The sequence below is a fragment of the Anabrus simplex genome, chromosome 7 (assembly GCF_040414725.1).
Source record: "Anabrus simplex isolate iqAnaSimp1 chromosome 7, ASM4041472v1, whole genome shotgun sequence".
NCBI lineage: Eukaryota > Metazoa > Arthropoda > Insecta > Orthoptera > Tettigoniidae > Anabrus > Anabrus simplex.
In genome coordinates, this window is record NC_090271.1 from 94,878,635 (window position 1) to 94,903,998 (window position 25,364).

The following is a 25,364-nucleotide window of genomic DNA, read 5'->3' on the forward strand; positions in this document are numbered from 1 at the left end:
CCAAGGAGATGTACCGAAGGCAAGGCTATGTACTCCAGAGGGTGCCCGGTACCTGGAGGGGGTCGCTAGGAACTACTCTCCTAGTAGCCATGCATCACCTCCCCATGACCCGGAACTTGTGATTGGGCGAGGATAAAACCTCCGCCCTAACCTAATCTACCCGAGGCAGAGAGGGTGGCCAGACAGGAAGAGGAATGAAATTTAAGAAGGTGGGAATAGAAGGGTAGAAATAGTGATGAAGAATAAAGAGCACAGACACCTCTCAAGCAACTCGGGAGACACCTTGTTAGTCTGGCCCTACACCGAGGCCAATCCAGCATGGGTAACCCTAAGCTGGCACAGCCCTCGGGATCAACAAGCACACAAGCCCCTACACCGACGTCAAGGTCATGGTGTCCCTAGAGCGGGGAAAGGAGACAAGCTGCTCGACTAATCATTCCATACTGATGGTTTTCACTTTTCAAAGTTGAAAAATTGAGTGTATCCTCCTAATTCAATACATCATGTATTCCATCATTAGACGGAGTAATCAAATTCAAACATGTTTCAGCTCATTTGAGCCATCTTCAGTGTACCCAGACATACATAAAAAAGAAACTTACAATAGCATGGTCCTCACAGCGCTAACTGTTCCTTTATCTCACAAGAATGACAAAAAAGAAATTAATACTATTTACAATATTGCAGAACACAATGGTTTCAGTAGAAACTTCGTCAGCAGAATTATCAATAGATATAAGAACAGGCCCAAGACTACCCTAGAAAAAGATTCTGCTCCTAAATAAGAGTTTTCCACATTCACTTTCAATAATAGTAGCATTTACCAAATTTCTAATATTTTTAAAAAACACAACATCAAAATTGCATATAGAACCTCCCACACCATCAACAATAACAATAAAAACATTAATAACAAATATTTGAACTCGGGAGTTTACAAATTAGAATGCCAATCTTGTAATTCCAGCTATATTCGTCAAACAGGCCGCAATTTTGTCATAAGATACGCCGAACATCGCAACACTCTCAAATATAATAGTTTTCCCATGAATACACTTCAATAGATAAAGATCTTAAGGTCTTGCATTATGAGGCACCTTGCTCAACGTTCTCAAGAGCATCCACATTGATTTAGATTAGTTTATGAACCCCTCTCATAATTTAAATGAAGTCGACGAGAGGAAGAACATTCTACTTGAAACATTAATTCCATATATTTGTCAGAACTTCCATAATATAAACAAACCCCGCCTCCATCTCTCCAACTCGTCACCACTCCCCCTCCCCACATCAGCCCTGCACCACCCCTTCCCCCTCCGCTCCTTCCATCCTCGCAAACACAGTTGAACCAACAATAGACTCGGTCGTGCTAACAAGACCGTTACTTTGAGAAGGCCAGGCCGTTTGAGAGAACAACCACCTTCTAAACACCATTGGAACTTCATTGACGGTTTCCACTAGGTCACCTACAGTTTATCATGCAGCTGTCATCTCCCTAACATAGCTGTTGAATTTTATGTTGCGGCCCTTCCGACCTTTTATAATAAGGCAACCAACCAGCCAACATTACGAAATGATAAGAATGGGAGCGCTAGATAGAGAAGATATTGAGGATGCTGCTGTTCTAAAGCTTTAAATTTCATCGGTGTTTTTCCTTGTCAGAGGCTTCTTGCCCGCACGTTATGTCAGGCTAGGATTCTCAAACTTTTTTTGCACCTGCTCCCCCCCCCCCCCCCCCCCAAGCCAATTCGATGTGATGGGTTTCTACGAAGATAGATTTTCTTCCTGAAATTTCGACAGTGATTTCATCCTGTTTTGTAATGTTACAAAACCAATAATTTGTAAACTAAGAGGTCTGCAACCAAACTATGTGCACTTATTGTTCATTTCCATCTGTATCAGTTGTTTTTGTTTCTTTTCTTATGTTAACACAGTTTTTAGTTTCAATTATGTTTAGTATTAATCCCTGTTTCACTGAATTTTATCACAGTGAGTTATTTTTTGCTCCACATGATGATGTAAATATTGTATATTGTGCTAATTTTGTTTCCATCTAGGCTCTCTTTTGTTTTTTTCATTTGTTCCTTCATTATGTTTTGTTGGCATTTTTTAGCTTGTATTATGTAAATTATTTCAACCCTCTCCTTTTCACTGAACATGGCTCAAATGAGCCAACACTCGAATGCACTCTTTTAAAGGTAATGACCAAAATTCTCACTGATAGGCTAACAACACTTGTGGATCAATATATACCAGAGCATCAGTTTGGTTTCAGAAGAGGTAGATCTACCCTGCAAGCAGTGAAGCACTAAGAGTACCAGGTGGGAAGCTCCACACAATCTTTGTTGACTTCTCTAAAGCTTTCGATATGCTCAATAGAAACATACTCCTGACAAAGTTGGAACAATTAATTGGTAAGAGTCACTACTTGACGGTCATAATCAAAGACATTCTCTCCAACAATACAGTATTTATACAGGATAACATATCAATATCAGATGCAATAGCACAGACCAATGGTGTACTACAAGGAGATCCTCTAAGTCCTCTTCTGTTCTCAATAATCACTTCGGATGTGACACGATGCATCAAAGATGGTGTAAAGTTTTATGTATATGCAGATGATATGGTTCTCGCTGAAGAACGGCTGGAGGACCTGAAAGAGTCTTTTGATCTTCTGGCAGCATGGGCACATGAAATTGATCTCAGCATAAATGACCAAAAGACTGTCTACATGATTTTCAGAAAAGGGGGAAGACCAGCAATGACTGACAGAGTCCATTACAATGGTAAAGAACTAACAAGGGTTAGTCACTTCAAATACCTGGGAGTCATATTACAAACCAGAGGTGATGTTTTCACAAAACACATAGAGAATAGGACAATCTTGGCACTTAAAGCAGTGAACGAAATCAAAGATTTATGTAAGATGTCAGTTAAAGCAGCGATACAGCTGTTCAATATTAAAGTTGTGCCTATAATCACCTATGGTCTACAACTCGTCTGGGAATACCTAAACATTAATAGTCTACGACGAATAAAGAAAGTCAAAGCTGCATACTTAAAGAGAGCTCTGGGGCTTACGAAGTATACACTATCTCGACTTGTGTATGTTCTGACGAGGGAATCTTTCCTGATCGAAGAGCTACGCTTCAAGATGTCACTACCATCCACGACAAATTACGATCGACTACTTACGGAACTGAAGCAGAAAAGAGAAGACATTTGGTTAGATTTCTATGCAACGGATGCTATGACAACGCGGGGATGGATGGAAGCGAACTACGAATTAAGACATGCTGTTCATGGTTTTCACTTTAAGCTTTGCAAAACCAAAACATTTCATGAACCTGAATTCGGATGCATGTGTAAATTGTGCAATCGTGAATGTGATAGATACCACGTCTTAACATGTCCAAATAGAGGGAAATCGTTGATTAAGTTCTGTTCAGAAGAATGAGACCTATGTGGCTTGGAAATGTTAAAATTAATGTACTTACTTACATGGCCATTTGGCTGTAATAAAACTATTATTATAATAAAATGAACACAATGACAGTCAGCATTACAGGAAGAAGCAATAAAAGGAGGAGACAACGAAATGTAAAACATCAAGGACAATTTTCACAACTTCACACACTGCCATCTTAATGAGCAAACCAAATACTCATGAAAACAAATCAATCTTACTGACAGTTTTATGGTAACATATTTAATCAGGTTATAAAAGAATAACATAAAGGCTAAAACTCAATGACAGACTAGTACTGGAAGAGGGAACAACAAAGAAAGGAACTCAAAGAGCTGAGAAGAAATGGATATGCAAGAACTCGAAATAAACTTTCAGAGTATTACATCATGTTCAGTACATACTGTACATATTGAAGAGATGTTTAGTACTGAACAAAAATTGGCAACAGGATACCAGTGGGATCTGAACCCACAAACTCCTGATTGTGCATCGTTTGCTCTATCCAACTGAGCTATGGTAGCCTAGGTCATATTTGTTCTGTTGAAAAAGATCTACTATCAAAGGTTATTGAATAGGTGGACCCATCTCTACCCTTTGATAGTGATCATTTGTCAATACGGACCATAATGAAATTCATAACTTATGATGGAAAGGATCTAAGCAACAAGTCTGGCACTACTGTCATCACACTGAACAGTGGGTGCAAGTTGTCCATTGTGGATCAAGTCAATGAATATTGAATTTTCACAACTGCATTGTACTAAAAATAAACTTTCAACATACTAGGTTGTGTTCAGTACATATTTAAGAGATGTTAAGTACAGAACAAAAGTGGCCAACCGGACACCAGTGGGATGAATGAATGACTTTCAAGACAGCAACATGGTTTGCAATGTACAAACTACTTTGAACAACAACAACAACAACAGCAGCAGCAACAACAATGACAACAACAACAATAATGTTGTTGTTTGGGTTATCAGTCCATAGACAGATTTGATGCAGCCCTCAAAGCCACCCTATACTGTGCTAACCTTTTCATTCCTACGTAACTACTACACCCTACATCTACACTAAGCTGTTTGTCATGTTCATACCTTGGTCTACTCCTGCTATTTTTACCGACCGACCGAAATCTAATGCTGAAGACAGCATAAACACCCAGTCCCTGAACCAGATGAAATGACCAATGAAGGTTCAAATCCCTGATCTGGCTAGGAATCAAAACCTGGACCCCTTAGAACAAACACCAGCATGCTAACCGCTTAACCACAGAGCTGGGCACTTCTGTGTTTGCCTTCAGTAAAGGTATCTTGATATGTATATCATCTACATATAATAGATGAATGAATGAATGGCAGCATGTGGCCTTTGGAGAGGTCGTATACAGTTTTTCAGTTTGACATGAGTGTTCTCATCAACCTTGGAGTCATGGTGGTGGTTATTCCTGTTTTAAGAGGCTTTACAACTGGGGAACCACATCTCTTAACACTAATCAGGGGATGAAGTAGAATGGCATAAGTGCAAGCAATGCCAGACTCTGGTAGCAGCCCTGTGGTCATCAACCCACACTCCTAAATTGAGAACCCCTGGGGGTCCCATTTTCTAGTTCTTTCTTACGACAAGTAGGGTATACCACGTATATATTCTACTAAATGACCTGTCTGCCTCCGTAGCATAACTATTAGTACTATTAGCTGCCGTTCTCAATGGCCCAGGTTCGATCCCCGGTACTGCCAAAAATTTAAGAATGGCAGGAGGGCTGGTATGTGTTTCAAATGGTACATGCAGCTCTCCTCCATTGGTGGTGTGACTGAAAAGAGCTGCACCACCTCAGGATGAGGACACGAGCTTACATGAAATTTATAACCCTTGACGAGTTTACTTTACTTTACTTTACTTTACTAAATGAGCTATAGGTGGAAAGACTTAAAGTCATGTGTAAAAATGAGGCCTTCATCTACATGATTAATGATATTTTAGAAATATTTCTGATTAATGGGGGTATTAGTATTCACCTGAAGATATCAAACTGTACCCCCCAATCATATATTAAGTGCTTCACTACAAGGATATATAAGAAAACTAGCAATTACCCGTGGCTTCGCTCGCGTGGATTTCATAATTTGATCAAAGTAATTGTTCTTCGGCATTGTACTAAGACATTATCTGAAAATTCCTAAAGTATAAAAACTCGTCCAAAAATCGAGTTACATTTACCCCAGAAATTATTTTAAAACCATGTTTGTGGTTTTACCTTTTGCGGCTAAGACGACCATGCGACATAGAACTGTACATGTGAGAAACGGTCTTCTCTCAAGTCAAAAAAATAAATACATGTTTCTTTATTTTTATAGGAGATTCCAAATACCCATTCCCACATCTGTAATAAATTCAGTTTTAGAGATATACATAAGTATCCCCATAAAACGAATTCAACCTCTTGATCAGTCCTTCCCCCCACCACAGATAGGCTTTATGGCGATGATGGGACAGGAAAGGCCTAGGTATGGGAAGGAAGCAGTCATGGCCTTAATTAAGGTATATTCTCGTCTGTAACATCTTCAGTTTTTAAGATATAAGTATCCTCATAAAAAACAAATCTAATATTTTTTCACTTCTTTTCACCCCCTGTTAAGTACCTTCTCCGAAAACAAAAACGTACAAGCTCCTGTACTTTTTTGCTATTTGCTATACGTCGCACTGACACAGATAGGCTTTATGGCAATGATGGTACAGGAAAGGCCTAAGTATGGGAAGGAATCGGTCATGGCCTTAATTAAGGCACAGCCCCAGCATTTGCATGGTGTGAAAATGGGAAACCACAGAAAACCATCTTCAGGTCTGCCAACAGTGGGATTTGAACCCACTATCTCCCGGATGCGAGCTCACAGCTGCGCGCTCCTAACCGCATGGCCAAATCGCCTGGTCCTGTATTTTTAAAGGACCTTCCAAATACCAAGTTTCTTGTCTCTATCATGTCAAGTTTTTGACATATAATGTAGATATACCGGTGCTCATTTTAAAAATTCACCTGCTTTTCCAATTCTTTTCAGCCCCAGAACTGGATTTTCCGAAAACCAAAAAAATACGTGTTTCATTATTCTTAAAGGAGATTCCAAATACCAGTTTTCATGTCTATATGTCTGTAACGCCTTCAGTTTTTGAGATAAATGTATACTCATAAGAATAATTCAACTTCTTCATCTTCACTTCTTTATACCCCTCTCCCGCCTTAAGTGGACTTTCCGAAAACAAAAAAATATGTGTTTTTTTATTTTGAAAGGAAATTCAAAATACCAACTTTCACGTCTGTAACAGCTTCAGTTTTTAAGATAAAGTATCCTCATAAACATATTTCAACTCCTTTTTTATATAGGCCCTACTTATTTTCAACCCCAACCCCTTACGTCGATTTTCCGAAAAAACAAATGCGTGTTTCTTCATTTTTAAAGGAGATTCCAAATACTATTTTCCACGTCTGTAACATCTTCAGTTTTTGATATATAAGTATACTCATAAAAGTAATTCAACTCCATTTTCACCCCCTTCCTACCCGTTAAGTTGATTCCCCCCTCTCCAAAATTACGTGTTTCTTCAATTTTAAAAGAGATTCCAAATCCCAAATTTTCACGTCTTTAACATTTTTAGTTTTTGAGATATAAGCTCACACAAAGAATTCAACTAATTTTTCAATTCTTTTACCCCCTTAAGTGGATTTTCTGAAGACAAAAGAACACGTGTTTCTTTACTGTGAAAGAAGATTCCAAATACAAATGTTCAAGCCTCTAACATGTTCCATTTTTGAGATATTGTTCAAGCCTCTAACATGTTCCATTTTTGAGATATAAGTATCCTCATAAAAAGAATTCAACTCCTTTTTCACCCAAGCCTGTTAAGCTGATTCCCCCCATCCCCTCCAAAAATGCATGTTTCTTTTTTAAGGTGATTCCAAATACAAGTTTTCCCATGTGTAACCTCAAGTTTTTGAGATATAAGTTTCTTCATAAAAATAATTAAATTTTTCACTTCTTTTCACCCTCCCCATTAAGTGAATTTTCCACAAAAAAAAAACTTGTTTCTTTATTTATAAAGGATCTTCCAAATGCCAATGATCACGAACGTAACATCTTCAGTTTTGAGATATATATATCCTCATAAAAAATAATTAAACTCCGTTTTCACCGCTCCCGCCCTCAAGTTGATTTCTCACCCCCTCAAAATGTGTGTTTCTTTATCTTAAAGGAGATTCCTAATACTAATTTTCACGTCAGAAACATCTTTAGTTAGATATAAGTATCCTCACACAAAGAATTCAACTAATTTTTCAATTAATTCACCCCCCCCCCCCCCCCCCCCCGCCTTAAGTGGATTTTCCAAAGACAAAAGATTATGCATTTCTTTAGTTTGAAAGAAAATTCCAAATACAAATTTTCATGTCTGTAACATCTTCAGTTTTTGAGGTAGAAGTATCCTCATGAAAACAATTCAACTCCTTTTTCACTCCACCCCCGCCCATTAAGTAGGTTTCGTCCCACCCAAAATATGTGCGTTTCTGTATTTTTAAAGTAGATTCCTAATACCAATTTCCATGTCTGTAACCTTCATTTTTGAGATATAAGTTTCTCCAGAAAAATAATTCAATTTTTTTACTTCCTTTCACACTCCCCACTCAAGTGAATTTTCCAAAAACAAACAGTAACCGTTTCTTTAAGAGAGCTTCCAAATACCAATTATCATGACTGTAACATCTTCGTTTTTGGGATATATGTATCCTTGTAAAAGGAATTCATCTCCGTTTTCACACCCCACCACCAAGTTAATTCAAGAACCAAATGCGTGTTTTTTTTTTTTTTTTAATTTTTAAAGGAGATTATTCCAAATACCAGTTTTCACGTTTGTAACACCATTAGTTTTTTTGGTGTAGGCCTATATGTACATTCTCATACAAATAATTCAACTAATTTTTCAATTCTCCCCCCCACCCCGTTAAGGGTATTTCCAGAAACCAAAGAATATGTGTTTCCTTATTTTTAAAGGAGATTATGTTCAAGTCTGCAACATATTAAGTTTCTGAGAAATACTGTAGATATGCTAATTTTAAAAATTCACCCCCTTTTTCAGTTCCCCTTAACTGGATTTTCCAAAAAAAAAAAAAAAAATATTTGTTTCTTTATTTTTACAGGAAATTCCAAATACCAGTTTTCAAATCTGTAATATGTGTCTGAGATAATTTGCAGATATAGTCTTTTTTTTAAATTCACCCCGTTTATCACTCCTGTTCACCCCCTGTTCATCGGATTATCCAAAAACACAAGAATAAGTGTTTCTTTATTTTCAAAGGAGATTCCAAATACCTATTTTTACGTCTATAAATTTTTAGGTTTTTGAGATATAGATATCCTCATTTTAAAAATCAACCTCCCTTTTCACCCCCTTAGCAAAGGAATATCCAAAAATCCTCTCGTAGCGAGTACCTACATGTTAATATGAATGTATCCCCAAAATTTCATTTCGTTATGTCCAGTAGTTTTGGCTCAGCGTTGATGAATCAGTCAGTCAGGACAAGTTATTTTATATATATATATATATTAAACCGACAATCATTTAAAAGTTGGATTCTTGATAGCATGGATTTGACACGTGACGAGGGGGTGATTACCTTTGGTCCCACGCTCTGGGGTACGTGACGTCAGCCACACGTGTCAACGGCGGAAGAATCTCAAGTCATTTTTGTGAACTATTTCAAAGCGCGTGTACATGGCGACCCAAGCCAAGTCAAAAAAATATAGTGCCTATCAAAGGAGGTCAATCATCTCAGAAATCGAACCCGTAAAAATTTTAAATGTCCATGAACACTACCGCCAGAAATGTAGCAAGCATGTAGTCACTTTCAAAACTCTTGAAATTACAGTTTAATTAAGTCAGAAAATTTATAGAAATTTTCTTGGCGGCAAAGGGAGATATCCGAAGAGAGGGGGTAACTGCTATAAATACGAAGGGACGCCATGACGAAGTCTCCTTCTCCGGTATTTGTGATACAAAGCGGACGAAAAATTGTTGAGCTGCTCTGCGAAATCAAACAACGAAAGTAGACTGAGTTCAACTGCAGATTTTAGCCATTGCGGCTAAGTCTTGACTCCATGAGGAGATAGTTTTCTTGAGTGAAATAATGGTACCAGATAGGACGGTCAAAGTACTGAATAAATTCTAATGATTAAGTAATTCGTGTGCGTAAATAATTATAGTCCATCGTGTGCACTCAACAAACAAGTGAAGGGTATTTTCTTTTTTTTAAATGCTTTATTCCAGGAAACCTGAAGAAATATTAAAAAAATGGTTTGTAAAGCCATGAATGTAAAAATGGCTAAATAAAATGCCAGGGTCGCAGGTGAGCCCTATGACGACATGAGGTAGGTGACTTTCCATCTTACTACCTCTTATATCTTGTCTCGTGATCTCTAAAGGTGTATTTGAATGGGGATATACGACGCAGTGGTCACCCCTACTAAGTTTTGTAAATGTGAGAGTACGACTAAGAGAGTCATTTGTTTTATTTTCCACTTGGAAAAAATTTTGAAATCTTGCGAGTGCCGTATAATGTTGTAAAAAGTTATTGAATAGGGTTCCGAAGTGATATCACGTCCAATGTAGATCGTCATCCGTGTGAGTGTACTGCCTATATTTTGTGATGTCAAATTAAGATGTTCATTCGACGTAAAATTTTTCTGTCTGCAATTTGACGTTAATAATAATAATCCATGGTCACTCATTTTCAATCGAGTGGAAGCGCGCTGTCGGGTGAGAACCTAGGGTGATGAATTTGGTAACGGAGAGAAACGTTTTTCTATGCCCATTTTAAACTGTGTCTGACTGACAATAAAAAGATCTAGTAGAATGTTTCAGTCATTTCTCGTAAAAATCAAGTTATTAAATACGATATCATTTATGCGAAGTTATTCATGATTAATGCATTGTGCCATATTAGACGTCGAGATTTCTAGTAAGGATTTTATTCCAGTTCTTTGTCGATGATAATTGTGGAGCTGGGAAACAGAGGTTAGTTTGTTGATATGAGATTTGTGAATCAGGTTGGACCTGTCATTGAAGCCGGGACACGGAAGCCCGAGGAATGTTTTATATGAGTTGAGATGAGATGTGCGAATCAGGTTAGAGTCCTGTCATTGAAGCCGGGACGTGATAGCCCGAGGTATATATTTATAATGTTGGGAATGGAAAGAAATTCATAGAAATCCATAGCGGTATTAATTGGTGATGCGTATAATTAGTGTGGGCATCTTGAAGCATAATCTGTACATTTTGTTGGTTAGAATATCGTATTTGTTTAATTTTGTTGGCAGAGTTTAAAGAGAGCATTTTGAGAAGCCAGTCAACTGTGAGTAAACCAGGTGTTTCATGCAACTGCCAAGCGAGCTTGGGGGGTGAGAGGCCTCAGTTGTGATAACGGGACAGGCTTGGTATTGAGATTGTAATTCTCGGCCAGGGAAAACGTTAAAATGCTGGATTTAGTTGAAATTCATAGCCGGTAATGATCTGAGTATTGTGAAATACTGTAATTGGGGACGTAATGAACATTTGAAATCACGAACTTTGAGTATAAGGAACAGAGTAACCAAATTCAGGGTTGTCCAAAATATAGAGCGATGGTTGTGATGATCGGTTTGTCTGTGAGGGGTGTGCAAATTTCATAATGGTATGACGAGATATGACATCGTAATTATATGGCGAGTTGTTTGGTTTGTACGTAGATTATTAGGATATCCAAGTGTTAATAACGGTTAGGGCTATATTAGATTTTAAAAGTGTGAGATCAGGAGACAAGATATATAACTGAACATGAATTATGTAACAATTCTTTTCCAGCCAGATAAATATCACTACATTGAATTCACATCACAGCTGCGTAGAAATTTCTGAAGAAACCAGAGTCCGCGGAGATAAAATTGACTGTTCTTTAACATTTCGCTAAATCATTTAAATTTATTTAATTATTAAATTCAGTGAAACCGCATTTTGAAATAACTTTAATCAAGCAAATAACTTGGAGATGCATTCTGGAAATTTTAGTTTGTTTTCGGGGGAATATTAAAAAATAAAGTAACGATTAAAGGGACATATCCGAAGGAAATGGATTTTACTGCCACAAAGTTTGTGAGCATTGCTATTGTTGTAATTATTGAACTTTGATTGATTGAGCAGTGAATGTGCTGGGGATAGTAAAGTGGAACTTTGGTCATCAACCGATGTAACTTAATTGTGTTTAGCCTTCAGCCTAGAAACTTGGATGGTCAGGGGGTCATCAACCTCAGTGACTTACATTAGGGCCATATGCCATTGTAGCATCATTTCCTTGCGGTCATCATCCACAATAACTTTAAAGTAACTTAGAAGATTAGATGTCGGTCCATGACATAGACGCAGGTCACATCGATTCAATTGAGGGTCCATGCCGTAGAACCACTATGTGGCACACACCGATTGGACGGCCTTAATTATACCCAGAGTCCAGAATTCGTGTTACGAGGGCTGGACCATAACGAATCACTATGATGGTACATGTGGTCTCACGTAGAAGCCGAATTTAAGGATTTCCAGACTTTCCTTTCTTAAATGATTAATAATTGAGACAATGGTTTCTAGTAAGAATGCCCATCAGGCAGTTACGTTAAAGTCTCACACCAGTGTTCTGATGTTTATGTAAAAATGATCGTGGTGTCCAGTGGACACAATTGACTTCTATGATACCATTGACATAAAGATGGCTTCAGAATTTTCCTGAATAAATAGGAATCTTTTAAACAGACCTTTCATTCCAGTAGATAGATTAGAATTACTGAACCCTACCTTTACCTCAGCAAGTGACAAAGAATCCGATACGACCCAAGAGACAGATCTCATGAGCTTTGCTGATAGGTAAGAAAGGTAGGTATCCCTCTATAAGGACCTAAAGGGTTCAATATATATAGATGGTGCCTGTTTGTGAGAACTGAAGAACCCTGTCTACTGCAAGCACAACATTATTGGTGGTACAGACAGCAGACTCAGTGCTGAGTCATCATGCATGCAGTTTTGCCCATCTTTTCTTGGACTACTTCATCCACTGGCAGCAGGCATCTTGATCATCTTAAATACTTTAACTTCACATTTGTGTGCAAGGGGTGCTGGGAATCAGTCCACAAGTGGAAAATTATAAATGTGTAAGCTTTCAAAAGAAACTGCCAAACAGTCCTTACTTGAATATCCTTCACAAAATAAAAACATGACATAACATTCAGCTGCTTATAAATGTGGGGTTAGTAATAAGTAGGGCTCAGAAGTTGAAGAAAAATCCTGTTTTTCGCGAGTGTCCGAAGATGAGGCCCAACATAATATATGTTCATTCTAGGTCACTGTAGGCCAGAAAATGGTGGGTTTTATTTGTCCTATTTTAGCCATATTTTAGGTCTTAACAGCAACTTCAACTTCTTTTGACTACAATTTTACTGCCCATTCTCAATTTGAATCAGCGTTAGTTCATCCATTATCTCTTAAACACCTTTTCCCTAGTAAATACATATATTTGAACCATATCTGACGAGAAAATAAAAATGAAATGAAGTGAAAAATGAAACTAATACTTGTAAACAATTGAGGGTATCAAATTATGTTCAGGGTAAGTAAAATATTGAGAACATTTTGAAGTGAGCATTTTTGAGAAGAAAGATGTCACTTGCTTCAAGTAGGAACCCTTAACATCCGTTGAGTGGAGAGAAGTTTTTCGATGTGTCACAATATGCTGTCTGAAACTGCTGATCTTTACACCTCATACTGCAAAGCCAACTAAGGTAAGGTTTCTGGATTCCAATTTCTGCAACCCTAGTGTGGTTAACCCAAATATGATTCCAGTTATACTAATTTCAATTTCTTTCTCCAGGATGTCCATTGTAGATTTGCTGAATTCGTTCTAGGTGGAAAAAGTATTTCATTCTAAATTCTGCACATACTTTTTTTAACAAACACAGACTTCTTTTTTATTTTATGTTAATCTATATAATGTTGCATAACACCAGAATTTTGCATTTTTAAACATTACATTCCTTTATTAAATGTCATTAAAACTAAAATTATGAATGAATTTGGATCACATTTTAACATCCTTTTTGTCAGTTTTTAGGACCTTGTTAAAAATATTTTTAGGTCTTTTTAAGACAATTTATAGGTCTTCAACTTCTGAGCCCTAATAATAAGTGTTACTGATCATATTATTTGCACATGAATATGCAAGGCAATATAAGTCCTGTGAAAAAGTCTGTTACTACCACTATAACATAAATACTCATAAATACAAAGAATGATTCACCTTGAGGGTTAAAGAACCCTGTCATCCAAAACTGTGGTGGTCTGCTAACAAACAACCACCTAGAGAATTGTGCATTTCTTTCCAATAACTCTGTAAACCAGAAGCCAAGGGTGGAAGATACCCAAGAAATTTTCTTCCAAAAATTTGGGATGCGTGCGTCATAGATATTGTCCAGTGCATCTCGTAGAGCCTGAAGAAATATTGAAATATGAATTACAATTACCTAATAATTTTTGAAGAAAAGAAGAAAGAGGAGAATTGTTTTCTTGGAACCCCTCTCTAATGACATATTTTATTAAAAGAATAATAGAAAACCTATAAAAGTATGATTACAAAACTGATTAACTGACTATTTATTTATTTATTTATTTATTTATTTATTTATTTATTTATTTATTTATTTATTTATTTATTTATTGTGCTTCAGACAGGTATAAATCTAACAATGTGAAACACATATACATTACATTAGATAGAAACAAATATCAAATTAAGATTACATTGGGCCGATGACCTTCGATGTTAGGCCCCTTTAAACAACAAGCATCATCATCATCAAGATTACATTATCTGCTATGAAAGTCCTTGTAAAATAAAGTTATAAATGAAATAAAAATACACTTTTCTTCAGTAGCATGATATTACAAATATTCAGTTACATATGCATACAGTGTAACAAGGTATTTAAATATTACAATTAAAATTATTTACTAACGGCTGTAAACCTGTATTAGTACTGATGGTAGTGATGTTATTGAAGATAATAATGATGATGAGGTAGATGGTATTACTAGAAACTAGAAAGAGAACTAAAGCTGTGAGCTTATCAGTAAGAGTCAGTAAAGTGGGATTTTAACTTAGAAAAAAAAAAAACAATTAAGTTATTTATTGTTTTACTATGGAAGTGTATGTTGTTGCAAATATATCTAGTCTGTACTCATTGCTATATTTATTAAATATTTTCATTGAGTTTAACACTGGTGAATTACTATGTTGTTGGGTTCTTGATCTAGAGCAGTAGAAGGTAATATACAGAGTGTACCAAAACTCGATGGCAAGAATTTAGGAATGGATTCCTCACACAGAGAGAAGAAAAAATGTTAATGACAACATGGGTCCGGAAACGTATACTTACAGATTTATTCAAACTTTTCTACATTTACACTGTACGTCTGTAATGGCAGCTGAAATACTTTGAGCATGTATCACAGGAAATTTTCAAAGCGACTCCCTTCAGCTTGAATACAAGCCTCCACTCGTCGTCGCATGGAGTTATGCACACGATCAAAAATGTCTGGTGTAGTGCGTACTACCTGACAGGTTGTCACAATGCGCTCACGTAAAGTTGCTTCATCAGGAACAGGAGTCGCATACACGAGAGACTTAACGTGTCCCCACTGGTAAAAGTCCAGGGTTCAAATCAGGAGAGCATGGTGAGCAAGCAATCGGTCCTCCTCCACCTATCCAGTGATCAGAAAAATGGGTATTCAGGTACCTGCGGGCAGGTAGACTGAAATGTGCTGGAGCACCTTCATGCATGAAAAATATTTGTTGACGGGATGCAAGTGGCATGTCTTCCAAGTAATCAGGCAATGCAGTACGCAAGAAATTTGTGTAGTTCTGTCCAGTAAGCCTATTCGGGAGAATGTATGGTCCCAACAATGAATCACCAACAATGCCTGCCCAGATGTTACTTGTGAACCTCTGTTAATGAGAAGATTGTATGATTGCATGAGGATTTGTATCACTCTACACGTATGGATTATGGAAATTCTGTATTCCGCCTCTTGGAAATGTCGCTTCATCTGTGAACAACACAGAAGCTGCAAAGTTAAGCGTCATGCCGCATTTTTGTAAGAACCACTGGCAGAACGTTACTCTTGCAATCCGCAGGAGACAAGGCTTGTACGCTCTGCAGATGATACGGATACAACAGGTTTTCTCGTAGCAGTCTCCAGATGTGTGAGAGCTAAGGTATTTTAAGACTCACATCAGATTCATTCTCAACATGATTACTTATGTAACAATTGTAACCGGTGTCTCAAATTTTTTTTTGCAGCAAACAGGACATGTAAATTATTACTAAAATTAATTTTTGTCACAAAGTTTGACTAAATCCGTAAGCATACGTTTCCGGACACATGTTGTCATAACCCTTTTTTTTCTTCTCTCTATGTGAGGAATCCATTCCTAAATTTTTGCTGTCGAGTTTTGGTACAGCCTGTATTATGGGTGTGTAGATGGATTAGGGACAGATAAGTTGAACAGAGAAAGCAAGCTAGGGTTACCAATAAGATTAGTAAATAATGTATAGACAATTTATAGACTATAAAGAGATGTTTTGAATATTAATAAGCTGGTAATAGTCTGGCAGTCAAGAATATTTAAATTCTAGTCCAGTTTCAGAAATTTTCAATAACAATATTTTCCTAGGTCATTATTTGAATGTACAGCAGATGAAGATAGAGCATTCCTTCTGACCTAAGTATGGTGGCAATTTAATTACCCACCAGTAGTGGTCTTTAATGTTCAACATTTTCCCTACAGATAGCACAAGCATTCACAATGAAAGGTTCTGTTTGAATGGAGATTCGGGGCATAATGAAGAACACAGTCAGCAACCTTATTTGTACTCATGTTTGCCAAATAAAAAACATCTTCAACAGGTATATCAACACAAGTATAATTTGACAAGTGAAAATCAAGTCATATACATAGAAAAACAGGGAAATTGAAAGGAACACACAACATAATACACACAATGACAGGTCTTCATGGGAAGAGGGAGGAATAGAAATAAAACACAGAAGGTCAGTTTCTACTATTCAAAGAGTTTGGCTCTCTCTCTCCTCATCAATCCCAGTTCTAGTACATCCTACTACATCCATTTCTTCTCATTTCCAAATGAGCTCATTCCTACTTCCCAATTTCATAAGGTAGGTGGACCTTTAACACTCATTGAGGGGCAGAACTTGAGTTGATGAGGAGAGAGCCAAACTCTTTGAAGGTGGCAATGTATAAAGATGAGGAACTTGTCCTTGTTCTTCTAATTTCTCCCTCTTTTCATTTTCACAATGACCTGTCATTATGTTTATCCTATTACATGTTCCTTTTGATGTTCCTGCCTTTCTATATAAATATGGCAATATGATGAGGCTATTGCAGCAATGGTGGTGCTATAGAATACTACAATCTTATGTGATACAGATATAAGTATACTGTATTTAAATTATTATTAACTTAATTCAAGTACATTAACACTAAGCATACTGCAAACATTATGTACAAACTAAAATAAGAAAAATAAAATAATTTTCAAAAATTCCTTATTCATCACCCACCCGCAATGTGTTAAGAAAGTCTCTAAAAAATTATCTTTCTTATCTCCTTCTAGAGTAGAGATACTGACCTAAAACCTGGACCAACCATAACAAAGACAATGATGAAGGCTGCAATAAATATCACATTTAAAAAATATACTTTGATGTAATGCATCAATTTCTGTCTGCAAAGATTCATTCAATAGTTTTTAACAAAAGAAAATGATCCTTTTGAACATAATATATTGATAAGCAATTGCACTAGAAATACCTGGGTAGTAGCATGAAACACCTTCTTTTGTCCCAAAGATGGTAGTGATACAGCATGACATGGACTTCACAAGATACTGGAAGCACTGGGGAGCCCTACTGATATATGACTGCTGCAAATTCTCCCATAAGGCACAGAGATTGGTTGGAGTAGGCCCCACAGTGCCTCAGATGTGCTCAGTAGGATTGAGGTCAGGTGGTCTTGGAGACCAAGCAAGCATCCTCGTGTCTATAGAGTGCTCATCGAACCAATCAGCCACAATTTGGGAGTGATGGGCCAGTGCATTGTCTTGCTGTATGTACAGGTCTCCTGCAGAATACTGGAGGTGAAGAAATGGGAGGACATTTTCTGATAGCAGGTTCCTGTATTGTTTGCTGGTGAAAAATGTTGGTAGACATGTCTGGAATCTCATTTCACACCATGCAAACAGTCCCTATACAAGGATACCGCCACTATTGGCCCTAACTGTACGCTACTGGCAAGAAAGATCCATTGCCTCATATGCTTGGCAACACAGTTGTACCCAGCCATTGGCATGTGCAACTAAGACCATGACTCATTTTTCCAGGTAACCTTTCCCATGCTTTGAGAGTCCAACGGCAGTGCTCTTTTGCCCTTGTCAGACTTAATGCTTTATGATGTGCTGTGAGCTGAGGTACCAAGTGGGATGGCAGCTTGTATACATTATTGTGAGTAAATGGTTTCATTGTTTTCTAGCATTGAATTCATAAGTGATCTCTTTCACTATTGTCCATCAATTTGCTCGTACCATCCAAGCTAGCAGATGGCATCTCCTGTCATCAACACAATGTATTCTACAACAGTTGATGCTGGCAGCGGTGTTTTTTCCCAAATCCACATACTCACGGTACATTCTTGACTTGGTGGTCTGAGGAAACTACAGTGCCTTTATGATTTGGGAGATGAAATGGTCCATATGTGTGGTACAGACAATCTGGTCACAGTGAAATGCACTGAGATCTCATATCTTATTCGTCCTGAGCTCAATTGTTACTCATTATGAGTTCTCATTATGAGTTCTGACAACATTGCAATCATGCACCATGCTATACTGTTATATTCACTGGGCTGACCATGGTGCTAATTTGCCAAAATGGCTAATTAAATGCAATGAAATTAATCATCTGTGTAGATAAAAGTATCTGGGTGAAATTAATTTCTGGTCCAGTATAAAGACCTTGGGTTTCTATTCTAATATTATATTAAGTAAGAATTACTAAGTATGATTGAAGATGATCCTTTACACTCACTAGAAAAATGTTACATACCTCATTCATAATTATAGTTCCTTCTATAGCTAACAGCAAGTCTTTTAATGTCTGTCTCACTACTTTTATAACTCGCTGCATTCGATCAATTTCTTGCCGCAAGAAAATGTTCATAGAAGAAAGACTGCCCATGACTTTCAACCTATGAGAAAAAGAAATTGAAATGTTTATTGTATTTTTCTTGTTTCACTTCAAGATAGAAAATCATGGGAAAATTTTGTATCTTCAAATCAATCCATTTGCTAAAGCTTGGAAGAGAAAACAGTACACTGGAAGTAAAGTAAATTGACATTCTTGATTTTTTTTAAATGTAATCTTGTGTCCTCATTGTGAAGTGATGCAGCTCTTTTCAGGCACACCCCCAAAGGAGGTGAGCTGCAAGTACCCTTTTAATCATGTACCAGCCCTCCTGCTATTCTCAAATTTTTGGCAGTACCGAGAATCGAACCCACGCCTCTGAAGGATGGCAGATAATAGTGCTAACCATTACAGTATGGAGGCAGGCTTGATATCAGAGTCCTTAAAATCTGGCAAATTCAAAAATAATAATCTTCTTCAGCTTATCATCGTAGTTATTCCTAAGGTTGCTGGGGCCCCCTTTGCATATCTGAGTTTTGGCTGGAGGTTTTAAGACCAAATACCCTTCCAGTTAGCATGTAATTTTTCAAGTGAAAAGAAATCTATGGAATTATTTTGTACTGATGTTCATATTAGATACAACACAACAAGCATTATTTTTCATTCACACTCAAGGTCTCTAATAATAATCTTAGGCCCTGTGCTCTTCAGCATATAAGGTGATGAAACCTCAACATCACTATCTGTTTTCCTTGAGTGTTTCAGCATTACTTCAAGATAGTTCATCAAGCTTCAGGTCATTGGTGAATGTTTGTCACCAGGTGTTCTGGGAGTGGCCTCTAGACCGTCTGGCTTCTGGAGGGACCCAGTGCACGGCCACTGAAAGTATGCAAAGTCATGGCATACATAGAAAGAGCATGGCTAGGGAGTCAATGACATGCAACAGTGAAGTGCAGGCTCAGCAAGCCATTGCACTGAATCTCTTCCCTGTTGGTGATGTGGTAAATTTGGAATCAATTGCAGACAATGATGATGGAAAGCATGGATCTTTTCCACGATTCTACATGTCATCTTCTACCTTTTGCTTGCATATATTGCAGCTGGGAGAACAATGGTTGAGTACAGAAGTAGTTTAATGCAAAGCAAGATGTAAACTGCTGTCCATACTGGCTGGTCAGTGAAATACAGCTCCAGCCTTTCCAATACAAGTGCAGATTCTGTGTCACCATCATGAGTGATGATGCTACGAAGGTTAAGTGTATTTAAGGAAAGTCTCCAATGGAGTGGTACCAATGTTCATGTTGGCTTGTATGCCTCCTTGTATGACTCCCATGAATTATGACTTATCAGCGCTTATAGGTAGATCAATCATGGTGGCTTTACAGTCGAGTCCTTTGGTGATTTGTTGGAGATGAATATCACCTTGAATAATAATAATAATAATAATAATAATAATAATAATAAATTTCTTTTTGCTAGTTGTTTTATGTCGCACCAACACAGATAAGTCTTATGGCGACGATGGGACAGGGAAGGCCTAGGAATGGGAAAGAAGCAGCTGTGGCCTTAATTAAGGTACAGCCAGCATTTGCCTGGTGTGAAATTGGGAAACCATGGAAAATCATCTTCAGGGCTGCCGACAGTGGGGTTCGAACCAACTATCTCCCGGATGTGAGCTCACAGCTGCACACTTATAACCGTATGGCCAACTCGCCTGGTAATAATAATAATAATATTTATTTACACTGTTTATGCCCACATTAGAGCACCAAAATCAACCTTATACAATAAAATCTTCAAAAAATAAGTACAGAACATAAAAAAGTTCATTTTTTAACATTTGCTAATTTCTTCTTTTCCCAAAACTCCTTCATTCTAGACGATCTTGCAGCCCATTCTTTTGCTGATGTAACATACTGCTTACATGTTGATGTTTTGAGTGATAGTTTTGTATATTTGTTGTTTAGAATCTTCTTCTCTTCTCTATTTTCAATTTGCTCTGTAGTAATTTTCAATTCATCCAAATCCATTTGTAATTCTTTAAACAAAGTGTTTTTTGTTTTACTATTCCAAAAGAAATCAAAAAGCTGTTTTAGGAGTCTAAAATTTGGCAAATGGTGTATGTGTCCAAAACATGCAATCCTCCATTTTCTCATCGTGTCAATATTCACTTTCTTTATAAATTACTGAATTGGGTAAAAGTCTCCACTGGCCATCAACCTGATGTTTTTTATTAATAAGTGCCTGGAGAATTCTTCTATCCATTTTCTGCAGTTTTTTTTTTTTTTTTTTTTTTTTTTGCTTTACGTCGCACAGACACAGATAGTCTTATGGCGACGATGGGATAGGGAAGGCCTAGGAGTGAAAGGAAGTGGCCATGGCCTTAATTAAGGTACATCCCCAACATATGCCTGGCGTGAAAGTGGGAAACCACGGAAAACCATCTTCAGGGCTGCCGACAGTGAGATTTGAGCCCACTATCTCCCAGATACAAGCTCACAGCTGCGCAACTCTAACCGCACGGCCAACTCGCCCAGTGTGTCTGTTGTTGCTTGGGTATTTAGTTTGATTAATGTTTCACTTGCATACATTGCTTCTGGTTTGATGATGGAGTTATAATGGCAAAATTTAGCATTAATTGAAAGAGACTGTTTTTTGTAACTCGGCCATGTAATTTGTTGTGCTTGTCTCAGTTTTAGAGATCTATCATCTATGGATGACTTTTCATTAGCATTCCAAGTGACAATTTCACCAAGTTATTTAAATTTATTTACAACTCTTATTTTCTGAGTATTATTTAATATAATATGTGGAGTGTCAATTTTAAAGGATGGCATCATTTTTGTTTTCTCAAAAGATATTTTCAACCCAACCTTTGCTGCTAATCTTCCTAGTTCTTCTACTTGAAATTTTGCTTCTACTATACTATTTGCTAATAGCGCCAGATCATCAGCAATTGCAAGACAATTTAGTCAAATATTTCTTCCAGTCTTAACAGTCAGATTACGTACCTGACTCCATTCATGCATTATTTTTTCTAGCACACAATTAAACATCAATGGGGATAATCCATCTCTCTGTCAAAGACCAGTATGAATTTCAAATGGTTCAGACATTTCATTTCTGAACCTAACTTTAGACTTTGTCTTTCTCAGAGTTAAGGTTAACAAATTTCTGATGTACACCAAATTCAGTATGGATATGTAGTAATGATTCATGTTGGATAGTACCATAAGACTTTTGAAAATCAACAAAAGTGATTACTAAAATTTTCTTCCTAATACGTTGATGTTTTATGATACATTTGAGTCTGATAATTTGATCTGGATAACTTCATCCTGGGCAAAAACCACTCTGATATTCACCCAACTCAATATCAAGCTGGTCATGGATTCTGGAATATAGGATCTTAGAGAAAATGTTATAGGTGATATCTAACCAAGAAATTCCCCAATAGTTACTAGGATCTGATCTATTACCTCTTTTTTGGATTGGTGTATAATTACAACATTCCATTCATCAGGCAATTTTTCTGTATTCCAAATATCAACGAGCTGTTTATGTAGATTCTGAATAGTCTGTATATTCACATTCTTCCAGAGTTCCGCTAGTAGTTGATTTTCTCCTGCTGCTTTAAAATATTTCAGTGAATCAATAGCTGCACTTACTTCATCATAAACTGGTGGTATGACCTCCTCCAAAGGTGTTTTATTTCTTGGAAATAGATCAAATTCAAAATATTTTTTAGGTTCATCACTATTAAGTAATGTTTTGAAGTATTCAGCCAAAATTATTGCATTGTCATAATCATAATGGGCCACCTTTCAGTTTTTACCTTTCATCAGAAGACTAGGGGGAGTATAATTTTTTGGTATTATTTAAATGTCCTATATTAGTCTCTTGTTTTATTTTGATTGAAAGCTTCCTCAATAGATTTTAATTTTACTTCTGATAATTTCTTTTAACTCTCCTGATTTCTTTAGCTGTTAATCATCTATTATTAATTAATTCTTCTCTAGAGCTTTCTGCTTTTTGTTGTTGATCATTCATCCAGGCTTTATGCTGGCATAGTATTGCTGTATCACACATTTCATTCCACCAAGCATGTTTTTTTTTTTTTTTTTTAATGGGAGCAACTTCCTCAGCTATGGCTTTTAGTTTGTTAATAGTGGTTCCCAAGCTATAGCTTAAAAGTGTTATGGATTTCTCAAAGTATGTTCAATTATTAATGACTGAACTAGGATCATACAATCTTTTCCTATTAAGGTTATGCGGTTTTTTTTTCCTTTTAGGAGTTAATTTAAATTTAATCTTGGAGATGTGATGGTCTGAATCAACATCGACACCATGCAGAACCTTAACATAATCAATTTCTTTATGAAATTTATGATCCATGGCCACATGATCTATTTGGGGTTCAACCAATTTAAGATTTGGACTTTTCCAAATCATTAATTTATGCAGTTTTCTTTTAAATCTTATTGTTTCTAAAATTAGTCCATGGTTAATACAAAATTCAATTAACTGTTCACCATTCTTGTTCATTAATTTATGTGCTGGCCTTTGTCCCACAATAATAATAATAATAATAATAATAATAATAATAATAATAATAATAATAATAATAATAATAATAATAATAATAATAATAATAATAATTTATTTATTTATTTATTTATTTATTTATTTATTTATTTATTTATTTATTTATTTATTTATTTATTTATTTATTTATTTATTTATAACTTATCTAAAATACATTTGCAAATATGCAGTAGGATATTATACATTATCTTTGCAATTATTTACACCTGCAAAGCACTTGATGTGCTTATCTGCCGGTGTAGTTGTTTCACATTTGTATACAATGTTGCAATCCTTACTGTTTACAACATTAATAAGGTATGTATATTTACATTAGCATTGTAATTTTGTCCTGTGGTGTGAGTTTTTCTTAATCCCTGAAAGTATCACTCAAAGTAGATAAGTCTTTGGTACATTTTTCATTCATGAACAAATATTTAAACTGTAATTTTATTATCTATGATCCATAGTTTCACATGTTTTTTTAGTTGATATTTGGTTTTCAAGTGTGTCAATTCTGAGGGCAACTTGTTCAAAAATTTAGGAACTACAACTTGCAGTGTTCTGGATCCATATTTGTTGTAGTACCTCATGGCCTGAAAATAACTTATATGCCTCAGTCTTGTTCCATGTGTATGTTCATTAACAATTCTATATTGTGGCTTCCAGTAATTTTCTTTAATTAAGTTGTACATATATAGTTGTTTAACTCTCAAGAACCTTTCCTTCTGGTACATCCCCGTTAACATATCCTCACTTAAGCTAAATATTCCTCTGTTTTCATACCAAAAGAATGCTTTGACAATGCGATTTTGTAACATTTGTACCATGTTTATGTCTGTAACAGAAGCTGATCCCCATACACTTACACCATATGATATAAGTGACTCAACAAGTGAATGATAAACCAATTTTAATAATAATAATAATAATAATAATAATAATAATAATAATAATAATAATAATAATAAAAGCCGGGCTGAGTGGCTCAGACGGTTGAGGTGCTGGCCTTCTGACCCAAACTTGGCAGGTTCGATCCTGGCTCAGTCCGGTGGTATTTGAAGGTGCTCAAATACGACAGCCTTGTATCGGTAGATTTACTGGCACGTAAAAGAACTCCTGCGGGACTAAATTACGGCACCTCGGCACCTCCGAAAACCGTAAAAGTAGTTAGTAGGACAAAGCAAATAGCATTATTATTATTAATAATAATAATTTTTTATTTTACGCCCACATGGGAGCACTGAAATCAATCTGTATACAGTCAAGTCTTATGAATATTGGTTACAAATTTGGTTGATGTTTCTTCTTTTGTTCCCAGAAATGTTTCATTCTCTCTGACCTGGCTGCCCGATCTTCGTCAGTTATGTTGTACTGTTTGTGTGTATAGGCCTTCAGTTTAAGTCTCACGTCGTTATTTCTTAGGATTCTCTTCTCTTCTCTGTTTTCAATTTGTTGAATTGTCAAGCCTAATTCATTTAAATTTTCTTGGACTTCTTTGAACCAGTGATTTTTAGTTTTACTTTTCCAAAAGTAGTTGAATAAATGTTTGAGTATCCTAGTCTCTGGTAGTCGTGATATATGATGATGATGATGATGATGATGATGATATGATGATGATAATACCATAGACGACTGAAAGTACATTTCCATGAAAGCTAGCATGTCACCATAGCATGACGTACTAGAATATTACCAATAAACAAGCCAGCTGGTGAGATGCCAATGACTTAATGCACTCCAATCTAGACCAATGAGAAAAGAGGAAGCACAATCAATTTTTTTTTACAGTTATTTACATTCCACTGACACATATACAGTGGGTCTTATGCTGATTATGTGATAGGAAAGAGCTAGGATCGGGAAGGAAGTGACTGTGGCCTTAATTAAGCATTTCTCTGGTGTGAAAATAGGATTATTTGATTACTGTTTGGTCAAAGGAGCTATACCAGATGAATGGAGAGTTGCTATAGTTAGCCCTGTGTATAAA

The 25,364-nt window shown here is 36.5% G+C and overlaps 1 protein-coding gene across 1 annotated transcript in view; it reads right to left on the reverse strand.

Moving 5' to 3' along the window:
• kl-3 (dynein heavy chain 8, axonemal kl-3) overlaps positions 1–25,364 on the reverse strand; it is a 232,356-nt gene that overhangs the window by 38,309 nt on the left and 168,683 nt on the right. The window contains exons 10-11 of the mRNA XM_067151919.2: positions 18,713–18,854; positions 13,833–14,022 (exon numbers count right to left, since the gene is read on the reverse strand). Coding sequence (XP_067008020.2) covers positions 13,833–14,022; positions 18,713–18,854 — 332 coding nt within the window. The remainder of the gene's footprint in view (positions 1–13,832; positions 14,023–18,712; positions 18,855–25,364) is intronic.